The 21,789-nt window shown below is 43.0% G+C and overlaps 1 protein-coding gene across 2 annotated transcripts; it reads right to left on the reverse strand.

Annotated features, from left to right (window-relative positions):
- Nucleotides 1–11,495: 11,495 nt before the first annotated feature.
- sdf4 (stromal cell derived factor 4) lies at nt 11,496–19,762 on the reverse strand. 2 transcript variants are annotated; one of them, XM_036533352.1, is made up of 7 exons: nt 19,444–19,762; nt 18,572–18,920; nt 16,273–16,409; nt 14,645–14,758; nt 14,122–14,280; nt 13,559–13,734; nt 11,496–13,291 (listed from the first exon to the last, which is right to left on the reverse strand). In XM_036533352.1, the coding sequence occupies exons 2-7, from the start codon at nt 18,877–18,879 to the stop codon at nt 13,115–13,117; spliced, it is 1,071 nt and encodes a 356-aa protein (XP_036389245.1). In that variant the 5' UTR covers nt 18,880–18,920; nt 19,444–19,762; the 3' UTR covers nt 11,496–13,114. The 2 variants fall into 2 exon arrangements, with proteins under 2 accessions (XP_036389245.1, XP_036389246.1); XM_036533353.1 differs by lacking the exon at nt 19,444–19,762 and adding an exon at nt 19,316–19,338.
- Nucleotides 19,763–21,789: the final 2,027 nt, after the last annotated feature.

Here is a 21,789-nt window from a genome sequence, read left to right on the forward strand (position 1 = left end):
AGTTATGGATTTTTCCTTTCCTGTCTTTTAGCCTCCCTCTAAGAGGAGAGGCCTCATGCATTATATATGACATTGTCAAATCATATTGATCACGTTGCTTTACAAGCACGTGCAGCGGAAGCTTTACTGTTCAATAGTCAGAGTGATTTCAGCTGATGTTCCCCCAGTGGGGGAGGGGTGTCGTGTGTCATTGCAATGATGACTGCTGAAGCTCAGGGCCATGAGAATTAGCAGACCCTCAATGGACCCTGCCCCCCTCAGGCAGAAATGTGTTACTGCAGCAGCTTGGAGCCCCTGAAAATGTGCCCTCAAATTTGCCCAAGCTGCACTGCTAACACCACCACAGGTAATGGAAACAGGGATGGCGATTCTGAGTAAACAAGTGGAAGGATGCTGCTGATCATCAAGTTAAAGAGAGATCTAGACTGGAAGAAGCACCTGTGTTTTACACATTTATCCAAAACAATTATGGAAGGAAAAGCAATGTAAATAAAGACCATGTACAAACCATGTTAGATTTGTGCCACTATGATGCAGCTGATTATAATGGTCAAAGTTTACCATCAAAGTTACTTCCGCTCTTATGTGCAAAGCATGCTAATGCTTGTTGAATAAGGAACTACTCATAAAGCCTTGGCCTCGTTTGAATCATTAAAAGCTTTGACCTTGGCTCTAGTGTGTGCTAATCGTGTTAGGGTAGGCCTAATTACCTAAGCAGCTTCACAATAACATGCAGGGCCCTTTAGCTTCCAGCAGTGCCATTGTGACTGCTGCAGTAAGTGCATTTGAAAGTCAACAGCGATTTCAGCATCATCATTTCCAAAGCAGGCTTTAGACAGTAAGCATGCAGAAACTAAAAATCTTCATTTTATGCCTATGGTCAAATTCAGGGTAATGTCTGAAAAGGTGCAAAAGCTTGGCACATACATCATTCCTGGGCTTGATTGAGGCATTCATGATAACATGGCAGAACAATGGGATTTGCTTTCTCAACACTTTTGATGTGTGGTGGAAACCTTCAGTTTTAGATAGAGCTGCTGAAAAATAACAGCAGTTAGCATTCCTGCATGTTAACTGATTAAGGGTAGATCCTAGAAGCTTGTGCTTACTGGTGTTCAATATCAGTCAGTCATAAGACCTAAGATGGGAAGAAACATTCCACCAGCGAGGGTGGAGGGGTCAGTGTGAAAACATTGAGTAACACTTCTAGTAAATAGACAGAATGAAGAATGAGGAATGCTGCACCAAAAACAAAAGTGTGCAAATATTGTAACTGCAACACAAGGAATGAAAAAGCGAGGTGTCCAATCAAAAGCAGAGAGGAGAATAAATGCACTGGAGGGTACGGCAGTGTGGTGCCAAGCCGAAACAAGCAGAACACTCCAAACTCCTACTGCGTTCTTGGATTTCTGTTTTCCCTTCATCCATTTTCTCTGGGGTCTCTCAGATATGTCCCATATGTGGTACAACATGAAACACATAGAACATGTCACCTATTGCCTGGTAACACTAGTGTGCCACTGTGGTATACCTTAGTCTAATATCTGCTGATGTTTGTCAGTCCGTTAATGGGTCATTTTTCTTAGCCCTTATGAGACATTGGAATAACCTGCTCTCTTAAGCAATGTTCACAGGTGCATGTTTATCACACAGTGTCCATTTTCCCAGCATGTCTTCTCTACTCCCGTCCCAAGCCAACCCTGTCAGTTATGGATGCTGGTAATATTGGCATAAAGGATTTTTCACAAGTACAAGTAGTCATTTACGAAAACAGTCAACAAACGAACAAGATTGTGTAAATCCCATGGACAGCTAGGTTGGTGTGCCAAAGATCACATATTTTCGTCATGATTCAGTTAAATAAGAGCATGAGGTGTGTCTCTGAAGTCGATGCACGAACACTCCTGTGTTTTTTCCCCACACTTTGTTTTTGGGAAAAGTAGGGCAAGACAAGCTGCAGGCTCATATAACTGCATAACTCTCTCTCTCTCTCTCTCTCTCTTTCTCTCTCTCTCTCTCTCTCTGTCTCTCTCTCTCTCTCTCTCTCTTTCTCTAACATACACACACACCCACACAGACATGAACCCTCGTTCTCTCACTCTCATAATAACCATTCATACAACACCGCAGGACCTGTTCAATGCTGTATCAAACCTCTATAAGTGCTTTCATCAGCTAAACATTTACCTACATGGAAAAATGCCAGACACATCCAGAATTGCACTTTGGCTAATAAGAAACTGGTCCCATTTGAATACTAATGAGGAACGCCATCATGTTGAGAGCTCTAGGGGATGTTTGCTTTTGGGAGAAAGGATGACAGTTAATGGCCAGGTGTTCTGTACTAAGAGGAGGTGAGGCAGTATTGCAAGGGAAAATATTATGCACCATCAAAATTGCTGACAAGCCACCATGCCCAACCCATTCTTTGACCCTACCATGCCCCCCACCCCCTGTGCCCCACATCCTGTCTGCGCCACACTCCATGAATATGGATGAATATTATTCAGCTCAATCGACAGGTCAGAGATGTCAATCAGATATCAAGGAAAGAATTAGCCAGGGATTAAAACTGAATTGAGCAGGCCAAAAGCCCTCAGACTGCATGGCTGGCATTTAGCTGGAAGCTAAATGGGGGTCGGCATAATGTCAAGGACGATTAAGTGTGAAAAACCCTTTGTTTGGTTGGAAGAGAACTTATCGGTCTGCGCAGCTCCACTGTTGCATGCTCTCCCCCTCATTAATCCGGTTGAAACGTGACTGCATCGATATGTATGTGGGTGACAGGAGAGCATGTGCCCCCCTATGACAGGGAGCCGAATGTCGGTCGGCAGCCTGCTTACCCTGCTGCTCTGGGCTGAAATAACCTGCAGGGGTGCAGCTACACCTCCGCCTCAAACCCAAGCACAGCCCCTTTCCCCAGCAGCTTCCAAGGGTATAGTACACAATAATCCCATCTAGCTCCCCAGTAGAATCTGGCAGATATTCCGCTAGAGTGCCTATTGGTAAGGGCTGGAGGGGAAACCTGAGGAATGAGACATTGTCTTTCACATGTTTATGACATTTTATCCCATCTACATCGAGCCCACTGATAAAGGGCCCAGCACCCAGCATTCCACCATGGACAGTTAACCTTGGATGAAATGGCATTCAGGGAACCAGGCTTTTGACCAAAAGGCAGTAGGTTTTATTCTTTGGTGAGACTACTCGAGACATAAAGGGTGTACTTAACCCAGACTTTACCTGTTCATTAAATAGCAGAGCTGCATACATGCACAATTTGAAAGCATCTTCCAAGGAAACAATATACTAAACAAGCGGGTGAAAGGCCACTGAAGAACTTCCACTGATGAAGGGTCACAGCTCTTAGAGGTCAGAGATCTGCTATCTCCTGTAGACCCAGGTCTGCTTTGGCTTGGTGCTCTTGTGCTTTACCAATGTGTCTTTCATCTTCCACAGCTCTCTCCCTGCTTCTTGCTGTGAAGCCAGGAAACAGGTAACTGAGTGATTATTTTTCACTGGCTGTTGAGAGTTTGTCACAGCCCAGCCTGAATGTGAGCTGGTGACAGGTCCTAGCCAGCTGGAAAGGCAGTTGCAAGAGCAATCATGAGCACTTGACATACTACATGAATCAAGGTGTTTGGCCTTGGTGTGCATGCACCGATTTTCACCAACAGCTATTAAAAAAGAGCTGAATTACAACGAAAATCACAATCTGCATTCCAAGCACAACTCTCTGTAGTTCATTACTGTCCCCTCATGTAGAAAGAGATAGCGGGGATTTTATGCATGTACGCCACATAATGCGTTCCTGTGCCTAATTCTGCTGTCACACTTATTACAGTTTAATTCTAATTATCAGCACAAAAAATACGCTGCTGAATTCGGGAACATGAGATAAATGGAAGCTGTGCAAAATCAGTTCCACTCAGCGATGAATTTCCACGGATTTTGTCCATAAAGTTCCATGCAGAAGTAACGAAACCTTCTCTTTCTGTCACAGAAAACGTCTGAAAGGAAACAGGACTGTTTCAAAAGGATGCAGGAAAGGAGCGTCCTCCTTTGGAGCAAACGACAAAGTCGCTGGTTCTGAGGTTCTAAGCAGCAGGTGGCCAGCGTTGCTAGGCGATGGCACAGTGGTGCAGGGCAGCTCTGACTGTGGGGCAGTGGGGGAGGCTTCCTTCACCCAGCCAACATGTGTGCCCATCTCTTGATGTTGCAACAACGTTACAAAAATGTTTTGGGGACGTTGTGTCCTTGCATAACCAACACTTCCATGGGGCTTTGTTCAGCTGAACTGGAAGCATGCTCTGCAGCTACCACATAATGCTCTATGAACGTTGTAACATCTACTCTCTGCTCTGCCAGGCCCTATCATTCAATATATTCAAGGTTCTCAGATCGACACGGATGAAGAGGCAGTTTCTGTGATACCCTGGCTCTTTGGTTTCTTCATTCCTCAGGATGACAAGCAGCCATTGGATGGCCTTAAGATCCAATAAATGGGTCTGAACCCACATCAGGATGTCATGAGAGGACAACACATATGGAGCACTTGCATCTCAATGTGGGGCCTAAACACTAATTATTCCAAGTACAAGCAGTCCCCATTACATGAAAAATCCAGTTTACAGCAATTCTCATTTACAACATTCATAAAACTGTCACCGTAAATTGTTGATACAAAATCCAGATTTACGACAAGTGAAAGACTAGGGAATGAGAAAAGGAGAGAGAAAAAGCCCTTGTGGAGATAAAAATGTCTGGAAGGGCAACGGAGTTTTGATGTTGGCTTTCTTATTTTAGTTTGTTGTCTTCCTTCAGTGAGCCCATGAGGGGGAGGTGGAGATTTATTTATTTTAATGCCTGAGGGTGTGTGGTGTCTCGCCCACCCTGAAGCTAAATAAACACCTGTCCAAAGATGGTGATTTGTGTCCTGCTCTTCTCCCAGTCCTTTCATTCCTGAACCATCACACAGTGCGTGTGGCAGCACTGAATATTTATACCATACCATACATTTAAGCATATTTAATGGAAAAATATGTCCAGAATTTATATCCCATGAATATTTGACTTTTTTGTGCAAAACAAAGATTTCAAGACTGTGTCTCAGAAATCATGATTTTATAAAACTGCAACTATGGGAAATTCAATTCCATACAATCTGATTTATACGAATGCATTCTGGCATAAGAGCAGGAACCAGCTGTACAGCATGCAATGCTGAACTGAAACTAGACATGGCAGCTAACACAGCTGGTCTGAAGTCATGAGAACCCACTCACGTTTCAGCTGAAATAGGTTGAAGGCTCTATACTATAGTATCCATGGAACAATGCCCTGAGGGTATGCTGTACTGTCAAAGCAGGTTTCCATGTTGGAAAACAAGAAACCCTCATTGTACTCCCCTGGAGCTGAAAATGGCTCACTGTAAGCCCTGCCTGTATGCAAGGCTTGAAGGTAAGCCTAACGTTGGCACAAATTTTGTGCATATTTAACAGTTGCTTATAACATATAAGTATTGCTAATGACTACAAAATCAAGACAATCTTGTTGACGTATGATGACATTCCCAAAAATGTATCTAACTGAAAGTAGCATAGTGTATTACAAAACAGCAGATTGTCCTTAGAGTGATTTTGATCCATTTAATGCATAGTATAATGCAGAAGGTTCCCACTTGCATTTCAATAGGAAATCTCAAGAGAGCCCAACAAATTATGATGGACAAACCTAATTAAAATAAGTTTCTGGTATGCTGACACAACCTGACTCAGGCTTTCTTAGAATCTAAACCACGGCTTCCATGACCAATGTCTAACATCAAAACATCAAAACAGTGGAATAATAGTCAGAATACATAGGCTCACAGAGACCGCCTCCAAAACCAAAAACAGAAGGAACAGAATCCTGTACTGAATATACAGCACATGGAGATCCTCAGATGATTTTATCTACAGTAAAAAAGAACAGCAATACAATTTGTAATACCTAAGGCCTTACACTTAATTCTTATTTCGTTAATAAAATACGGACAGGGTTTGAGCATTATTAAAATGCTGTGAGATGATCACTTTCTTCTTGTTGTTCCCTGAAGAATAATACTGTAGCTCAAAGAGGAACCGTGACTGAGTCAGCACGAGTGTCAGCGTGTGGAATACTAAGCAACCTCACCAAAGCAGCCTCGCCAAGCTTCCTACACCTAATGACACTGACCAGCAAGGTATACAGTGATCTGCACAGTCCGTCAGTTTGATTACTGTTTGAATTCGATTCTGTGTCATGAGGTTTATCACATCAGTCAGTTTATTACATAAGTCATGTCATCACGATTTCGTGATGTGGACAGCATCATGGCTCTAGGTAAGTAAAACAAATAAAAAATAGCAATCATGTCTCGTGTTTTACAGACACGTGCACGTTTGCTAATGGTTTCAAATGCTTGGTCACTTAGGCACGCACATTTGTTCATTTTCATCATTACATGTGCATCAACTGATGCCTTAAATCCCCTAGACAGAACACTTCTGAGATCAGAGATTTGGGAGAGATCGCTTTGAGCCAGAAGTTGCCAGTAATGAGTTTTAATCCCAAATACTGAATGTTTAGAGCCCTACTGCTTTTTTGTGAGCTGGTGGTAGGGGGCCTGAGCTAATCATGTTTCCCCCCCATGGGGGAGGTGGTCTCTGGGGTCTCCATGGCCCTGAATGAGGAGGCTTATTCGTCCCCTCCTTTCACAGAAACACAGTAACAGGAGCTGATTTCCGTCAGGCACACAACAAGGCAAGCCTTCCTCAAAGGACCCGGCAAGGGCAACCAATCCAGGACTTTCTACTTTCACCCTTTTGAAGGGCCGGAGGGAAACTCTTCTAATTACCAGCAAAGGCCAATCCCTGATGGGGCCTTAACGCTTTTCACTGTGCACGAGTGTCAGTCTGCAGAGGGGTTTAATTGAGGATTAAATGCAGGAATCCAGAACACTTCCTCTCTCTTTCTTTCTCCCTGAAGGGCGAAGGCATTTGAGCTAAAACGTCTCGGCAGTAACTTGGACTGGTGTCCTAGGGGGCACCAATTCTATGCCCTCAGCATTACCCACAACCCAGGTGCCATCACCCCCATGTATGCCAGCCTGAAGTAGCTAATGCAGAGTTAAGTAATAATGGACTGTAGTATTACTGTTGTTTCACTGTCACTTAACTCTAATAGAAAGTATGAATCAACTGCTGGATCAACAAATGCATGCTGAAGTGTTTTGCTTTGGCGAATATTCATGATCACATTGTGGAACATTGTGTATGTGGCCCATCATTTTTACCACGTTTAAATTTTTCATACTTAATTTATCTATGAAGTGGTGAAGCCCAGTAAAAGCACAGAGCACAGAACAAACCACACTGACACAAGATGCTTTCATTGGCTTACTCTGCACTGATCACTGGAATAACATGACAAAGCATATTCCTCTTCCTCTCATTGTACATGTCACAAAGGGTTAAGTATTGCGATGCTAATCCACTTTTCACTTGATCCCACAAAAAGGGGGATGTGAACATTATGGGGGATTTAAAGGACATTCAGCTCGGAAGACGGAATTCACCTGAAATCAGAATCCTCTTGCCTTGTTTAGAATAAAGGTGTGCCACGGATAAACTTTACTTTGTGTGTAGGAGTGGTGAAGGCTTCTTCTTCCCTGCCTAATTTTAACCGCCCCACTTTTGTCTCCAGTGATTTCTGTCTTGTTTTGTTGTCTTGTTTGCCTGCCATGTGCATTCGCCCTGAGGGTCTAATTTTAGTCAAGAGGAAGGAAATAGGAGTCTGAAATAGGTGCCCATCCTCGGCAATTTGGCTTTTCATGCAGCATTTTAATGACATACACTGACAGCTTTAGAAGTGCCCTTCATTTTAGCTCCGACCCCGTGCTCTTTGAAGGGGATCTACTGCTGTTCTCTGAATAATGTAAGCTCTTAAAATTGGTCGCTTCATGAGTCTATGATTCTGTTTTTTCTGTTAAATTATGTCTGCAAGGTTGACTTACAAATGCTTGGGACATTCAGCCATATGTGTTTGTTGGGTTTTCCCCCACAGAATCACTCAGTCGCTCCTGATGCCTGGTATTTTCTGCACAGCGCTACACCCCAGGAGGTCTGTCCCTCTGTGGAATGCAACAGGAATGGCCTGTCAGCTGTTCTGCAGGTCAGGGGGACCCAATTTGACAGAAAGTTGGCAGAGCAAAACTGGGTTTTCCATTGTAGCATGAAAAACTACCGGCTTTTTTCCCTGCAGAGAAAGAATAAAAACGCAAAACTCAGAATAAAAGCCAGGAGTCTGATCAGATGCCAGTGGCTATTGTCTTTGATGTGTACCTTTTTTTCTGGAAGTCCGCGTGGTATACAGTTAAGCCCCCTAACAGTTTCTTTAAACACTCGCCATTTCCCAAGAGGTCACAAAAGGCCTGGAGACGCCTGCCAAAGGAGCCACCTGACGATCAATGCACAAACCTTGCAGCGTTTAGATCCATGTCAAATTGGCCTAAAGCAGTTCATACCATTTCAAATTGAAAACTGAAATAAAAGCACTGTCAGGGCTACACAATTATGTCATGCCACTATTTATATCAGGCTATTATGACAAAATGAGGTTAACCGTAGAACTGGAGAGTTTGATCATGTCAATCTGGCAGTTTGAGGTAATGCGTCAAATCTCAAACGATCAGATCCTGCAGTGCAAGGAGATTTTACAGGGGAGATTATCCCTGTACTGCAGTTTCAATAAAACAGATATACTCTACAATTACATCCTGGCTCCATTGCTCTTATTCATTACATTTATTCAGTGATGTTAATAATGTTAATTCATCACTGTAGTTGCTCCCACCCCATTTATTGTTGCCGAAACATGACGTTCGTGAAATTACTTTTAAAAGCCAAACGGTATGCTCATATTCGATTTGCGTGCATGTGTGTGTTGGATGCCCTCTAGTGTCAAAGAATTTTAACTACACTGTTTGATTCACAGATTGAACACAACGGACGACTTACCGAGCGCGTATGATTGTTCAAGGTAAGTCTTGCAAATGCAAATGCAGCTGATGTTTAGAACACTGAACTTTATTTGGAAATGAGATTAAATGCCTTGGATTTAGTAACACAGTCATTTGGAAGCCATAATAAAACAATCAAAAAAAGTAAATGTACACACACACACACACACACAAGATTCCACACACTTATCTGGAGAGGGATTGTATGTTCCAAATGCAGGACAGACACCATTAAAATTGAACTCTGGAAGGACTTCAAAGGGCTATTTCTGTAAACAGCTGATTCCCATATCCATGATTCATGCGATCCATTCAAGGGGAACTGATTCAAAATACACAAAGCCTTGAGGACAAAGCAGGTCAATGATACTGTTTGTACTGCGAATCCCTCTTTGGTGCCAAATATCAATTTTTAAATTCCTGCACTTTGGATACAACTTGATTTCATTAACAGAAATCCTTTATGAGCACAGTCTGTAACAGACAGCTTACTCTGGGAGAACTGTGACATCACAGAGAGCATGCTCAAGAGGCCATTTGGAATGCACACTCTTGCACGCGCATACACACACGCATATGCTCACTAATTTACCTCTGACCCCTGTGGAGATACTATGACCTGTGACCTTGGTAACAGAACCAGAATGTTTGGTTGATCTCCTCCAACCTGTCAGTGTACGTACCAATGACGTCATTGTCTCAGTCAATGATCACCTGTGAGTTGATAAACAACTCTAACTCCCCAGACCTGTCCTCTCCCTTTCTCTTGCTCCTCTTTGGGGGTGTCACAGGACTGTCTGGGGTTACATTTATTGGTTTTTTGCTGGTAAGCATTATTACATTATTGGCATTTTAGCAGTCACTCTTATCCAGAGTGGCTTACACAGGTTACAGGTATTTGCAATGTTATCCATTTACACAGCTGGATATTTACTGAGGAAATTGTGGGTTAATTGTGGGTTTCCCAAGCAGCAGTGTCCCAGCGGGGATTGAACTGGCAACCTTTCGGTCATGAGTCCTGCTCCTTAACCACTATGCTACACTGCCGCACATTGCCATTGCCCACGCAGCCATTTGGACATCATCTCTTCAAACACTCACACCCTGGACTATTCTTGTGCAACCAAATGACAACTTAAGTGTATGGTTGCACAAAATAGTATTTTCATAACTGAAAGTGAAACATAAATGCTTTTTTAAAAAATTGTATGCATTCATTTTTATTTATAAAGACAGTGTATAAAGATAACAGTGAAAACTAAGGTTCTACCCTCTCGCTCACCTCAGCACTCCCTGCCCCCCGCTCTGTCTCTGGAGCTGGTGAGAGATTTTTCCTAGCAAACATAAAACATTTTTTCCTTTTCTCCCTTTGTTTTCTTTGGGCAAACATCCAATGAAATGAAAAATGAGGACAGCTACTCAAAATTAATGACAGGCATACAATGTGGTAGGCCGGCTCTTCCACTTTTCCAGGGTTTTAAGCTCCAGCTTCAAAGCGTTTCTCTGTACCTCTGATGAAACATCCAAAATAGGTAAACTGCTTTACTAACATATACCAAGTGTTATGATGACTTAATCATAGGCAATACATGTTAAAACACTGAATTTTTGCACTGATACTTACAATTTATGGCCAGATAAAACAACAGTGGGATTCATCACCAAAGATACTGACAAACTGCAATTGTCATTTAGGAGATTTTAGAAAGGAGACATGTAAGGCCATCTCTAGAGCGCAGTGGCCCTATGGTTTAACCCTGAGGTTTAAATCTCTGCTAAGGTCGCTGCAATTGGCCCGTAGATCATTTGTTTTCAGCTACCTGATGACTACAGGGCCACCAGAGGGGTTTACACACAAGAAACAATTATTTCCCTTTTGCAGGTCTGAATGCTCCCTTTTTGCAACCCTCTGTGTCTACGCTTCGCAAGACCATAAAGCAAGACGGAAAGTAAAATAATAGCTGGCTTGTGCTGTGTTGTAGCTAGTGTCAAAATCACGTTTGCCTTTTTCATATATATATTTTTTTTTTGTTTTACACCATTACATTGACAGTATGCAACACAATGTTGTGGACTGTGTGTTGTGGATTCCAGACACCTGTTTGTAAACTGTGGAAAGAAGCAGCACTGCTGTGCTTCCATGAAGGGCAACGTATGTGAACGTGGCTGCATTCAGGCATCCAAACATTTTACAATAGGAAGATAAGACATGAACAGAGAATCTCAAACACACAAACTGTGACTGGAGAAAACTGTGACTACAAACTGAAGTAACGGTTCATTTTCAAGAGGCAGCCTTGTTATCCGGAAGTGCAACTGTGATTTACAATGCAAACCTGTACATTTTATTCACAGCAAAACCTAGAAGTAAAGTAGCAAAAATTACAGCTATGTCAACCTATGAAGAGAGTCAGAAATCATGCAGGTTTGTTAAGAAAGGTTTTATTGTTCCCTGTAAATCTGTAATACAACGCATCTGAAAGCTGCATCTCATTAACCTGATATAAGATTAAAACTGGTTTACATATCAAGGATGGTTTTGCACTGTACATCCGTTTAAGGGATATGCTCTGGATCCAATCGAAAAATGTGGTTCCACAGGATAAAGTCACAATGTCCTTCAAACGCAAATGCAAACTATAAATGTATTATACTGACACAAGCAATCCAACTACACCTGGATTTCATCCATGAATAGCACTGACTGCACCTCAAGAGGTATGAAAAGGTTAAGCAAACAAGTGGGTAAAGCAAGCCTTTAATGGTGCCAGAGAAAACCAAAATATACAGAACAGTAAATCTGAAGGATATTTAAGATTGCCACTGCACCAATCTTCAGCAGGAAATCCCCTCAACAAGGAAAAAAAAAGTGTGAAATCATTCACACAAATAAAACAGGCATTTATTAGTCTTATTGCAAAACCACTTGCACTAGAGATGCTGCTACTAGTAAAAGCAGAATTTAGACATTAAAATAGGGGGAAAAATAAGAACCAGCTATGACTGTGCGCAGAATATACTTCTTTTCCAAATTATTTACATTTTACAACTTATCCTTTAGCTCATCTCAGGAGTGAATCTTACTCATGACTTCTAATAGGAAAGCAGCTCCTCCAAACATTTAGAGTTCTGAGGACTCCAAATGAGGATTTTTTGTATGTGTCATTATTACACTTGAGAATAAATAAATAAGTTAATTCCCTTGTTGGAACTGAGATATGGACAGACTGACAAGGGCTTCTGTGAGAATTACAGCCAACTCCTTGAGGTTTTAAAATAAGATAAAACAAAACTGTGCATCTCTGAACTTCTTGTTTGCCATTCTAATTTTTTTAGCGCTTCCTCAGGTACTGGTTCATTTTACTGGCAAAACGCAAAGGGAAGTTAGCAAGCTGCCACTGCCAGATGGAACACTGATCAAATGGAGATGTAGAACCAGACGCTATAGAAAAAAAGCCATGAAGCGTGCCTACTAGGGCTCGACTGACACCTGAAACAACAGCAAAGGGAAAATGCTGCCGAGTTCACAAAAAGCAAACACACAATAGTGAGGGAATGAAGAGAGATTGTTTTCCTGCTCCAAGCTGCCTGTGCTGTCCATCTGTGTATATGTGCTTTTACCAATTACACTGCAGAGAGGGGACACCTCTCTGCTCGTGGCAATTAGAATCTCCTCTGAACTTTTACATATATATATATATATATATATATAATTTATATTGTATATATACACACACACATATGAAACTACATAATACAAAATGAACAATGGTGCCAGGTTGTGAAAGCACTCAGATCTGAAGGAAACACCACATGGTAATAAGTGGGTCCATAATTGGTTGCTGGAGGGCAAACCATGTAAGATGCTTGATGAAAAAAGCCTTGAGTAAAATCACTTAAGTGGCTGGTTGTTAATGATGTTTAATGGACGAGGGGGAATCTGCCAGACATCGTGGGACTTCTTTTTTTTTCGGAGACGGGACGGGCTGGTCATGTGGACCGAGCGCACCGGCAGGACCCCCCTTGGGCCCGTGGCTGGACAGTCTGAGGGCGGAGGCGAAAGCGGCTCCTCATTCAGAACTCTTCGTGCACGTTGCGGGCGTAGTCCATCAGCTTGCTGCCAGTGAAGTACTCGCTGTACTTCAGGATCTCCTCCAGCTCCAGGTTGTGGTTCTGGTTCTCGTCGGCGACAGCGATCATTTGCTTGGCCTCGTTCAGGGCGTTGTACTCATTCATGGGGTCCATGTACTCCTGCAAGCCAAAGAGAGCAGGTGAGGAAGGAGAAGGAGGAAACGGACACTTAAGTTTTCACACAGGGCTGAAAAGCTGGTACTGTTAAGATTCCCGAACTTATTTCGAATGCACGTTGTGGACATGGGCTCTAAATGTCTGGAATATCAGGTACAGGTGAGTTTTAATGCTAACTGATGAAACCAGACTGTTGAGAGCCAGTCATAAGCCAAGAAGCAAGGACTGAACTTGCTTCCATTAACTTTTAGGAGTTTTAATGAGACCCACTTCCAGCTCATCCATGGTGACGATATTGTCATGGTTGGCGTCGATGACCTCTTCGAACTCCTTCTTCCGCTCGCGCACCCAGTCGTCGTCGATGTCCTGAGCCTGCTTGTTCTCCACTGTCCCCATGGGCAGGGAGATGAACTCGGACAAGGTCAGCTTCTGGTCACCATCCTGGTCTGCCAAACCATAAGAGGAGCATGGAACATTGTGATCTCTGCACTATGTTTGGCACTGACGCTTGCTCATATGTGGTTAGTGTCCTGTTTGCACAACTTCTCATGCTACTTCACAGTCGCATCTACTAAATGATGATAATGTAATGTGAAAGTTTTATACAGGGCAAAAAAAACAAAACAAAACAATGACGAAGTTGAAAAACAGGTCACGGAAAATGTAACCATACAGAACAAAATGAGGCCTCTTCTAAGTTTAGATACAGATGTGTTGCCACTTTATTTTAATACTGTTTTATGTCAGACACATTTGATCTATATTCGCTTTTAGCCTACTCGGGACTGCCATGTCAGATGTCCACAGATGTTGACCGCGGGCGGTCGGCGTACCGAGGTCACGGACGATCTCCTTGACCATGTACTTGAGCATGCCGCGGCTGTGCTCCGGGTGCAGGAATGACAGGAACTCCTCCTCGTTCAGCAGCTGGTCGGCTGGGGGGTTGTCTGCCTGGAACCAGCGGTCCTTCAGGCTCTCCAGAACTTCTTGGGCTGCAGCCACAGGCAAAACCCATACTTTAAAGCCACACACATCCAAAACCAGAACCAAACAAGGACCAGGGCCTGTGGTGTGGAGTATGAGGGCTCTACAACTGTGGATTCAAAGCCAGAGTGGGAAACTTAAGTGTCAATGTTTTTCATATTGAGATAATACCAACTACTGCCACCAAGGGGGTGATAGCAGGCCTCTAGGCAAATGGTTGGATCCACTGTTGTACCTTGACCTATATGACTTCATCCGTGTGAATGTTCATTTGAGAGAACTGTTATATGACCCACAGCAGGGTGCTAGGCAAACAAAGCAATCTGCAGATCACGGACAGAACATGTTTGCTCAGACCAGTGAGGGACTTACTCTCCTCATCCACCTTTAGCTCTTCGTTGTTCTTGATCTTCTCGGCCACCTCCTTCTCGTTAAAGCCTTTGCTGGCCAGGAACTTCACCCGGTACTCGTCCCACGTCACATGTCCTATGAGGAAAAGGGGGTAAGCACACCTATTCATCTCCAGAAAAAAAGATTTGCTGAGCTGAATAATAACACAGTGCCTGAGTGCAACATGAGAATGAGTCACCCGTCAGACCCCTTCTGAAATAGCAGACTGATTACAGAATCTACTACTGTCTAACATGTTGATTTGGTCTGCTTTTTGCTTGGTTCACTCAGCGTTAATCTGATCAAGTAACACCATTGTTCATATTACGGTCACGATGATATTGCATCTGTCAACTGCTTAAGGTTGCTGAATGAAGGCATCCTACATGAAAACCATCTGACCTGTATGGACAGTATTGGTATGCAGTCTCTCAAAGCTATAGAACAGATTCAATCTACATAACTTTATTCAAAAAATAAACGAATCATACCTCACTTCAAAAGAAAATACCAGGGTAACCACGTTTTGGAACCCTGCCACATACGCAATGGACCAACTGCATTAAAGTTTCTTGATTATCATTGGTCCACTGTGCTCTGATATATGCAGTGGACCAAAGACATTACAATATCTGGACTGCATAACTGATCGTTAAAATGACAAACACAGCATTACATGGGCGCCAGCAACCCAGGCTCTGCCAGCAGATTGAGATAATCACCACCTTTTGTAAACTTCATCTCAATATTCCAAGTGTCAGTGGTTCTGCAACTGCTGCAAAGCCAGTAGTTTCAACGGCTTTCTGAGGTATCATATTTCCTTCAGGCTTTTCATCCAAGCGTATATGGTCACCATTTCAGTAGAAATGCATAAACACGCCGCATACTGAGCAGCACATTGCAAGTCTGAGTTAACCTGATGCAACACTTCTCAAAGTGTAAAAATACAGAATTTGGAGAAGATACACACATTTAGTTTGACAAAATGATGCTGCAATCCATATCAAAGATAATTTGAATGTCCATATACCTGGGTTTAACCAAACAATAACTCAGTGAGTAATCACTAAGCCCCAAAAATATACTACCCCTCAGGGAACCCACAGGAGCAGAGGGGATCCATAAGCCCTGAAAGAATATATGTTTGTCAGTAACATGAGCTCTTTCCTGGTCCATCACCCAGCAGCTCTGACCTGTATGTGGAGGACATTATATTTAATGCAGAACCACACAGACCCACCAAATTTGTACAAGATTGTGAGCTCTGCAACACTTCAGTCCAAGATTTAGCAAAATGTGCAAAACACTGCAGAATCAGCTAATGTTTTTCTCTTATTTTTCCCTACATACACATTGTTCGATTTTTTTGACTGTAATCATAGTGCAGTCAACAAGATGACCAATATGCGCTTTTACTCCCATACTTATACTTAAGCACAAAAGAGTTGCTAACTGATTTAATCTATACGCTGGTCAACATTTGGACTGTATTACCACTGCTCGGTCAACATACTGACCAGCACACAGTTTTGATCACTTGGAAAGTGTTTGCACCTTGACAGTAAGCATGTGAGTTTTTAACTCTTAGAAGGACAGTGCGGCTCCCTTACCATCTCCATCTGGGTCCACGGCCCGGAAGCTGAGCTTGTTCTCTTTGACCGCCTCCTGGAAGTGCTCCTCCGTCTTCTCCATGATCCAGCGCTGCATCTCCTTGGCGCTCACGCTGCGGTCGCCGTTGAAGTCCACCCTGGGGATGGAGAGGCAGTGTGTAGTGACACAGCAGTCTGCTGGAGCTGGGCATTTTATTTAATGCCGTTTATGAGTATTGAGATGTATTGTCAAACCTCCTTAAAATTGGCTACCAAAATAGGAATTTGAATAAAGTAAATAAAGAATAACATATCATGCTTATGAGTGATGCTGTTATTTTGTTTGTTAGCGTCATCTGAGAATCATACTGTATATATTTAAAACTGGGGGCACTTGATCTAAATGCTACATTTTTTCCTCACTTTTGTCAGTCTAAGTATTTAATGCAGGATTCAACCAGCAAAGCTAAATGACTCAAATGACATACAAAGCTCATTTTAGCACATTTCCAGTTGTCTCTCCAAAAGATTTGCATTCCTCTCTGCTAACACTTCCTCAGCCATGAACAGCAGGTCTACATCATTTTCTTATCTGGACAGACTGCATTTGCTGTTTGGTGTGATTTATCCCACTGCAGTCTCTGGAACCTGACAGACGTCTCAGGTTTGGAATGTGTGCTGTTAAGTTCACACACTGGAGGCGGGCGGGTGGAATTTTGGAGCAGAAATCACGACCTGAACATCGGAGAAGCATCTGAGCTACACTGTGCAACGTCTTCATCTCCTCCACCTTCATGCAATTTAATCCAAACTTGCTACAATGGCACTAGCTAGCTAGTTGGAGAAGCCAAGCTAGACATTTTAACTTCAGTGAGGTAAATGAGACAGATAAATGTTGGAAAAAGAATACTCTACAGCCAGCTAGCTGAGTGAAAAGCCAGTAATGTTGCAAGATTTGTCTCTGGTTTACTGTCAAGAATGACAACGTGTGGAGAGCTATGGTAGCTAGCCAACTGTTTTGAAAAGAAATGATATGTACCAGATATTCCTGTAACTTCAGTAAGCCTCATAAGCTTCATTTCAAACAAATTTTTTTTTTTTTTTCTCAAACCTTTGCAACAGATACAGTGAAAACACACAACTCTGACTGGTCAGATGCAGCAGGCAGTGACAAAAACATAGACATGTTCCATGTATGGAAACACTCATTTATTAACTTTAGACTTCTAAAATTAAAATTCCACCCTCCCCACCTGCTTGGCCACCTCCGGTGTGTGAATGCCTTCATGCAAAGCATGGGCTGGGCAATTCTTTTCCTGATGCTTCTGTTTGCGTGCTAATTCCAGAATCCAAGGCAAAACTCTTTGTTCTATCGCAATACAATCTGAGCGCTTTGAACTGGGTCGCAATTTTAATAACAGACACATCACTGTCAGAGCAAGGCCCATTTCCCTAGACCAAAAGGTAACGGAAGGAGCAGAAAAAGGGAGGAGTAGGAAAAAATTAGAAAATCAAGCCCTTATTTTGCTTTTGTAAAAGAGACAGCTGTGAAATAGGTGTGCACGGGAGACAAAGGTCTTCCGAATCAGCTTTGATAAAACTGGATACAATTCTTTGTATCCTTGTGTAATATTCAATGAAGCAGTATCATATATCCTCTCTTACCCCTAGTGCATGAAACCCACAACTGAAAGCAACTGAAAGCAATTACAATCACATGGTCTGAGCATGTATGTCCAGTAAAATTCCGCATTAGTCCCGTGGCTGTCACAGCCCTAATAAATTACAGTAATTGAATAAAAATAAGATTAAAGGTAGAGAATGCAGAAAATATAACTCTGTTGAGTTAGAGCTCAGGGGAAAAGTAACTGCTTGACCTGTTCAGTTAGTTCACCCACAATGCAATGCACCCACTGCTGCATTTCAAGAGACTAAGTGGTTATCCTGACACACACTTTGATTTTGAGAGCACCAGATATTTTTTTAATTCCAGAATTGGACACCAAGGTAATTGTCATCTCTATTTTGATTAACAAAGCAACTTTCCTTAACCAACCAAGGACACACAAAGCCCAATGCTTTAACCCTGCCAGACCTGATGCTGCAAGGACATTACAAGAATTAACAGAACTGCATCTGTGATGCAGCACACCGTTTACTGACCAATGCATGTCACCTGACCTGTGTGCATTACTTGGGAATGTGAAGTCATCCTATCTGAAACGCTAAACTCTAATGGGGCTTATGAGCCCGCATCAAAGGCACTGGTGCTGCTCATCAGGTTACAGCAATGAAACTAACTGCAAAGGCAACGACGTACTTGCTAAATATCTCCATCAGCTTCTTCCTGTTCCTCCTGGGCTCAGAGTCCTCTTCAAACTCCTCCATGTCCTTCCCGAGGAAGACCTCCTGGTGGAAGTCCTTGTTGAGGTGGCCGTCCATCTCCAGTTTCATGCCGTTCAAGTGATCCGGAGGCAGGATCTCGTTGTCCTCTTTGCTGTTGGCGTCCTTGTCTTTGAGGGCTGACATGTTGGCAGGACGGGCCTGGACGTCCGTTTTGAGGAGCACGGCCACCAAGGCCAGGCACACTGTGCCCACGTACCTGCACCAAGCTCTCCTCCTTGGCATAGTTTCTACAGTGAGTCTTCTCCCACGAACAGGCTCAAGAACTGCCCAAGAAAAAAGAGAAAACGCACCTCTCTTAGCGGTTGACTTTCATGCCAGGAAGGAGCAGTTAATTTCTGTTATGACGCCGATGTCTCTGTTGACAGCAATTTGAGTAAACTTAGCTAGCAAGTTCGTAACATTCGCTGTACAGGAAAAACTATGTGCCACACAAAGGACAGGACAGGGAATACGCACTACCTAGCAAACTAGGTAGCTAGCCGGCTAGCAAGCGCTCATCAAGGGCGCTACATCAACATTTGTGCAGCCAGACGTTAACTAATTTGCCAGCGAAGAAGCACTGCAGGGTAGGTATGCGCGGAATTCATCCATCCATAAAGGAATGCATGCCGTCTTTTTCCGCATGCTTTACTATCGGTTGAAACTAAACCCAACTTACACAGGAAGCTAGCACAGACCCATGAGAAGCACTACGCCATCGCAGCAAAACTGAATTATCTTGCAACAGATCACACACAAAAATGTCGCATCAGCGCGCTGAATGAACCCTCGCTGGGGTTGACTTACCTGCAGTGCGCAGTTACAGCACAAACACAAGCAGAGGAAACAGAGCCACCAGCTAGCTGCGGACGGGATGCATTGTCTGCGTCAAACGCACCCTTGACTTTGATTGGTAGCGAGCTCCCAGATATTTGAGGTTTGTCTTCTTAGTTCCTGTACACGTGGCTATTCCTTAGATTACGGATGTTATGGAATGGTCACTCCCCTCTGTCTTTAATTTAAACCACGTCCACAAATTTAGCAGATGTATGGGATAGGTCTCATGAAGCGGCTGCCTAACTACTTACGCCGCCCTCAACCCGGACTTCCTGGTCGTTTATCTGGTGTAACCTACGCTCCTACCAGCGCTAGTTTAGGTGGCCGGGGAAGAGGAGCAGCTCTCAGGAAATGCACCCCCGCGCTGGCGTGTTGCCCTCTGGCGGGCGCGCCGTGCAACTAAAAAAAAAAGTTAGGGCCAGGCCTAATTCTGCTTCCTAACATACTGTAAATGCTGGGAGTTGAATTGTTCTCGGCCTGAAATATTTATCCACCCTATTATGTATTACCCTATGTGTAAACATGAATACATGATAAGTGCATTTTCTGCTGATTCTAATGTGTTTATTGTGAACCCAGGTTGTTGTACTATCTGTAGTCTGTTGCTTTGCTCTAATGACAATTTGTTTAGCTGGATACCTTAATTGTAGGTTATGTGCAATACCACAGTGGCTGATTGGGCAAAGTAATCCTATTTACCTCTCTTACCACTGTCTCTGCTGAGAGCCTATTTTATAAGTTAATAAGGTCCAGCAACTTTTGCTGTAGATAGAACACCCTTTGTGAGACACACTCACTTTTCAGATATCATGTGCTGTTCTCATGTCTTTTGAATATGGAGATGAGTGTAATGAAGTTTTCAGCACCTGAGTATAAATGATAAATAAATAAGCAATGCATTTTTCAAAGAATGTTTGCTTGTTTACTGGACACTTGAGTTATTGTCCTGACTGTGCAAGTGAGAGGTAAAACTGTGTCTCCTACATCTGAAAAGTTCCATGCCCCTACGGCTGCCAACGTAAAGTACACCCCACCCAACCCCCCCCCCCCCCCCCCCCAACCAATCCTCACCCCAGTCCCTAAAAAACTCCTTTTTTCTCTTTCCCTTTCTCTCTTTCCTTCCTTCTCTTAGTACTCTACTGTCACCCTGCGTAACACATTTTAAAAGCACATCTTGAAAGTCTGGAGATGTTCCAGTGTACATACTGCTTGTGGTCTCTATTTGCATGAGCAAAGCTCTATTAAAGCTGATCCCTGGCTGGATCTTCCCCCACACTTCCTAAAATGGACAGGAAAGGACTTAATGCAGCAAGATAATGGGTTTCAATAAAATTTGACCTACTACTGTTGGGCTTACGATGGGTAAGCATCACAGCAGCCCGGGTGAATTGAAAAATTATTCCAGTCAGTCTTCCTAATGTACATACGTGTAGCTTTTACTAGGACAGAAAGTTTACATTTGGGCCAATAAAATAAAACACTTTCTTGTAGCCATTCGCTGTGGTCATCATTTTCCACTTTTAAAAATCTGCTTTTTGGTCAGCATCTTTGTTAACATTATTTTATATGAAGTAAGTATGCAGTGTCACAGTCTTATTTTATCATGGGTATGTCAGGAATACAGCTGCTGCTTCCCAGGTTGGCCACCAGATGGCCACATAACTTCCTGTGTTAATCTATAACCCTGTTTACACTTGGTTTTAAAATGCATCTTGGGCGATCGGACCACAAGTGGACAGCGCTAAATACAAGTGTAAACGACCACCAAGGCGCATTGCGATCTGATCACTCAAACCACTTGCTGAGGTGGTCTGGGACACATTTGACCACATATCTTTTGTAGTGTAAACACTAATGCGTCCTGATGCATCTCCAACAAGGATGTAACAGGAAAATACGTCATCAATGCAGTTCACTCTTCGGCGTCTTGTGGCTATCACAACAGCAGTGAAAGCCACTGCTTTTCTAACATTCTTCCTTTTTCGTCTTGTCCTGCGCTCTTTTGCAAGTTGCAAATGACTTTGTTATGGCAATCTCAACAGTTGGAATAGTCCCTACATGTATATTAGTTCTTGAAACATTTTGTTTTCTTAGCTAGCCTGTGATAAACAAATCTGGTGCTTGTCTGGGGCCCTTTGACCTTCTAGCGGAAGTGACGTAGGCAGTAACGAAATCTGAACATAAGCGGTCAGCTGGACACCGTGGAGATGCAAGATAGACACAGGTGTAACTGGCGATGTGTCTCGGCTGTCCTCTTGTGATCTGATCACCCAAGACGCATTTTAAAACCACATTTATTTGCTGTGTGTCACCTGT

This window comes from Megalops cyprinoides, chromosome 7 (assembly GCF_013368585.1).
Source record: "Megalops cyprinoides isolate fMegCyp1 chromosome 7, fMegCyp1.pri, whole genome shotgun sequence".
Classification (NCBI taxonomy): domain Eukaryota; kingdom Metazoa; phylum Chordata; class Actinopteri; order Elopiformes; family Megalopidae; genus Megalops; species Megalops cyprinoides.

Bases quoted from the DNA above. Each gene is read 5' to 3' on its own strand.
- sdf4 (XM_036533352.1), bottom strand. From the start codon at position 18,879: ATGCCAAGGAGGAGAGCTTGGTGCAGGTACGTGGGCACAGTGTGCCTG. The intron at 16,410-18,571 runs GTACGTCGTTGC...CTCCATCCCCAG, and splicing joins CTGATGGAGATATTTAGCAA to GGTGGACTTCAACGGCGACC. The intron at 14,759-16,272 runs GTAAGGGAGCCG...TTTTCCTCATAG, and splicing joins CGTGGACCCAGATGGAGATG to GACATGTGACGTGGGACGAG.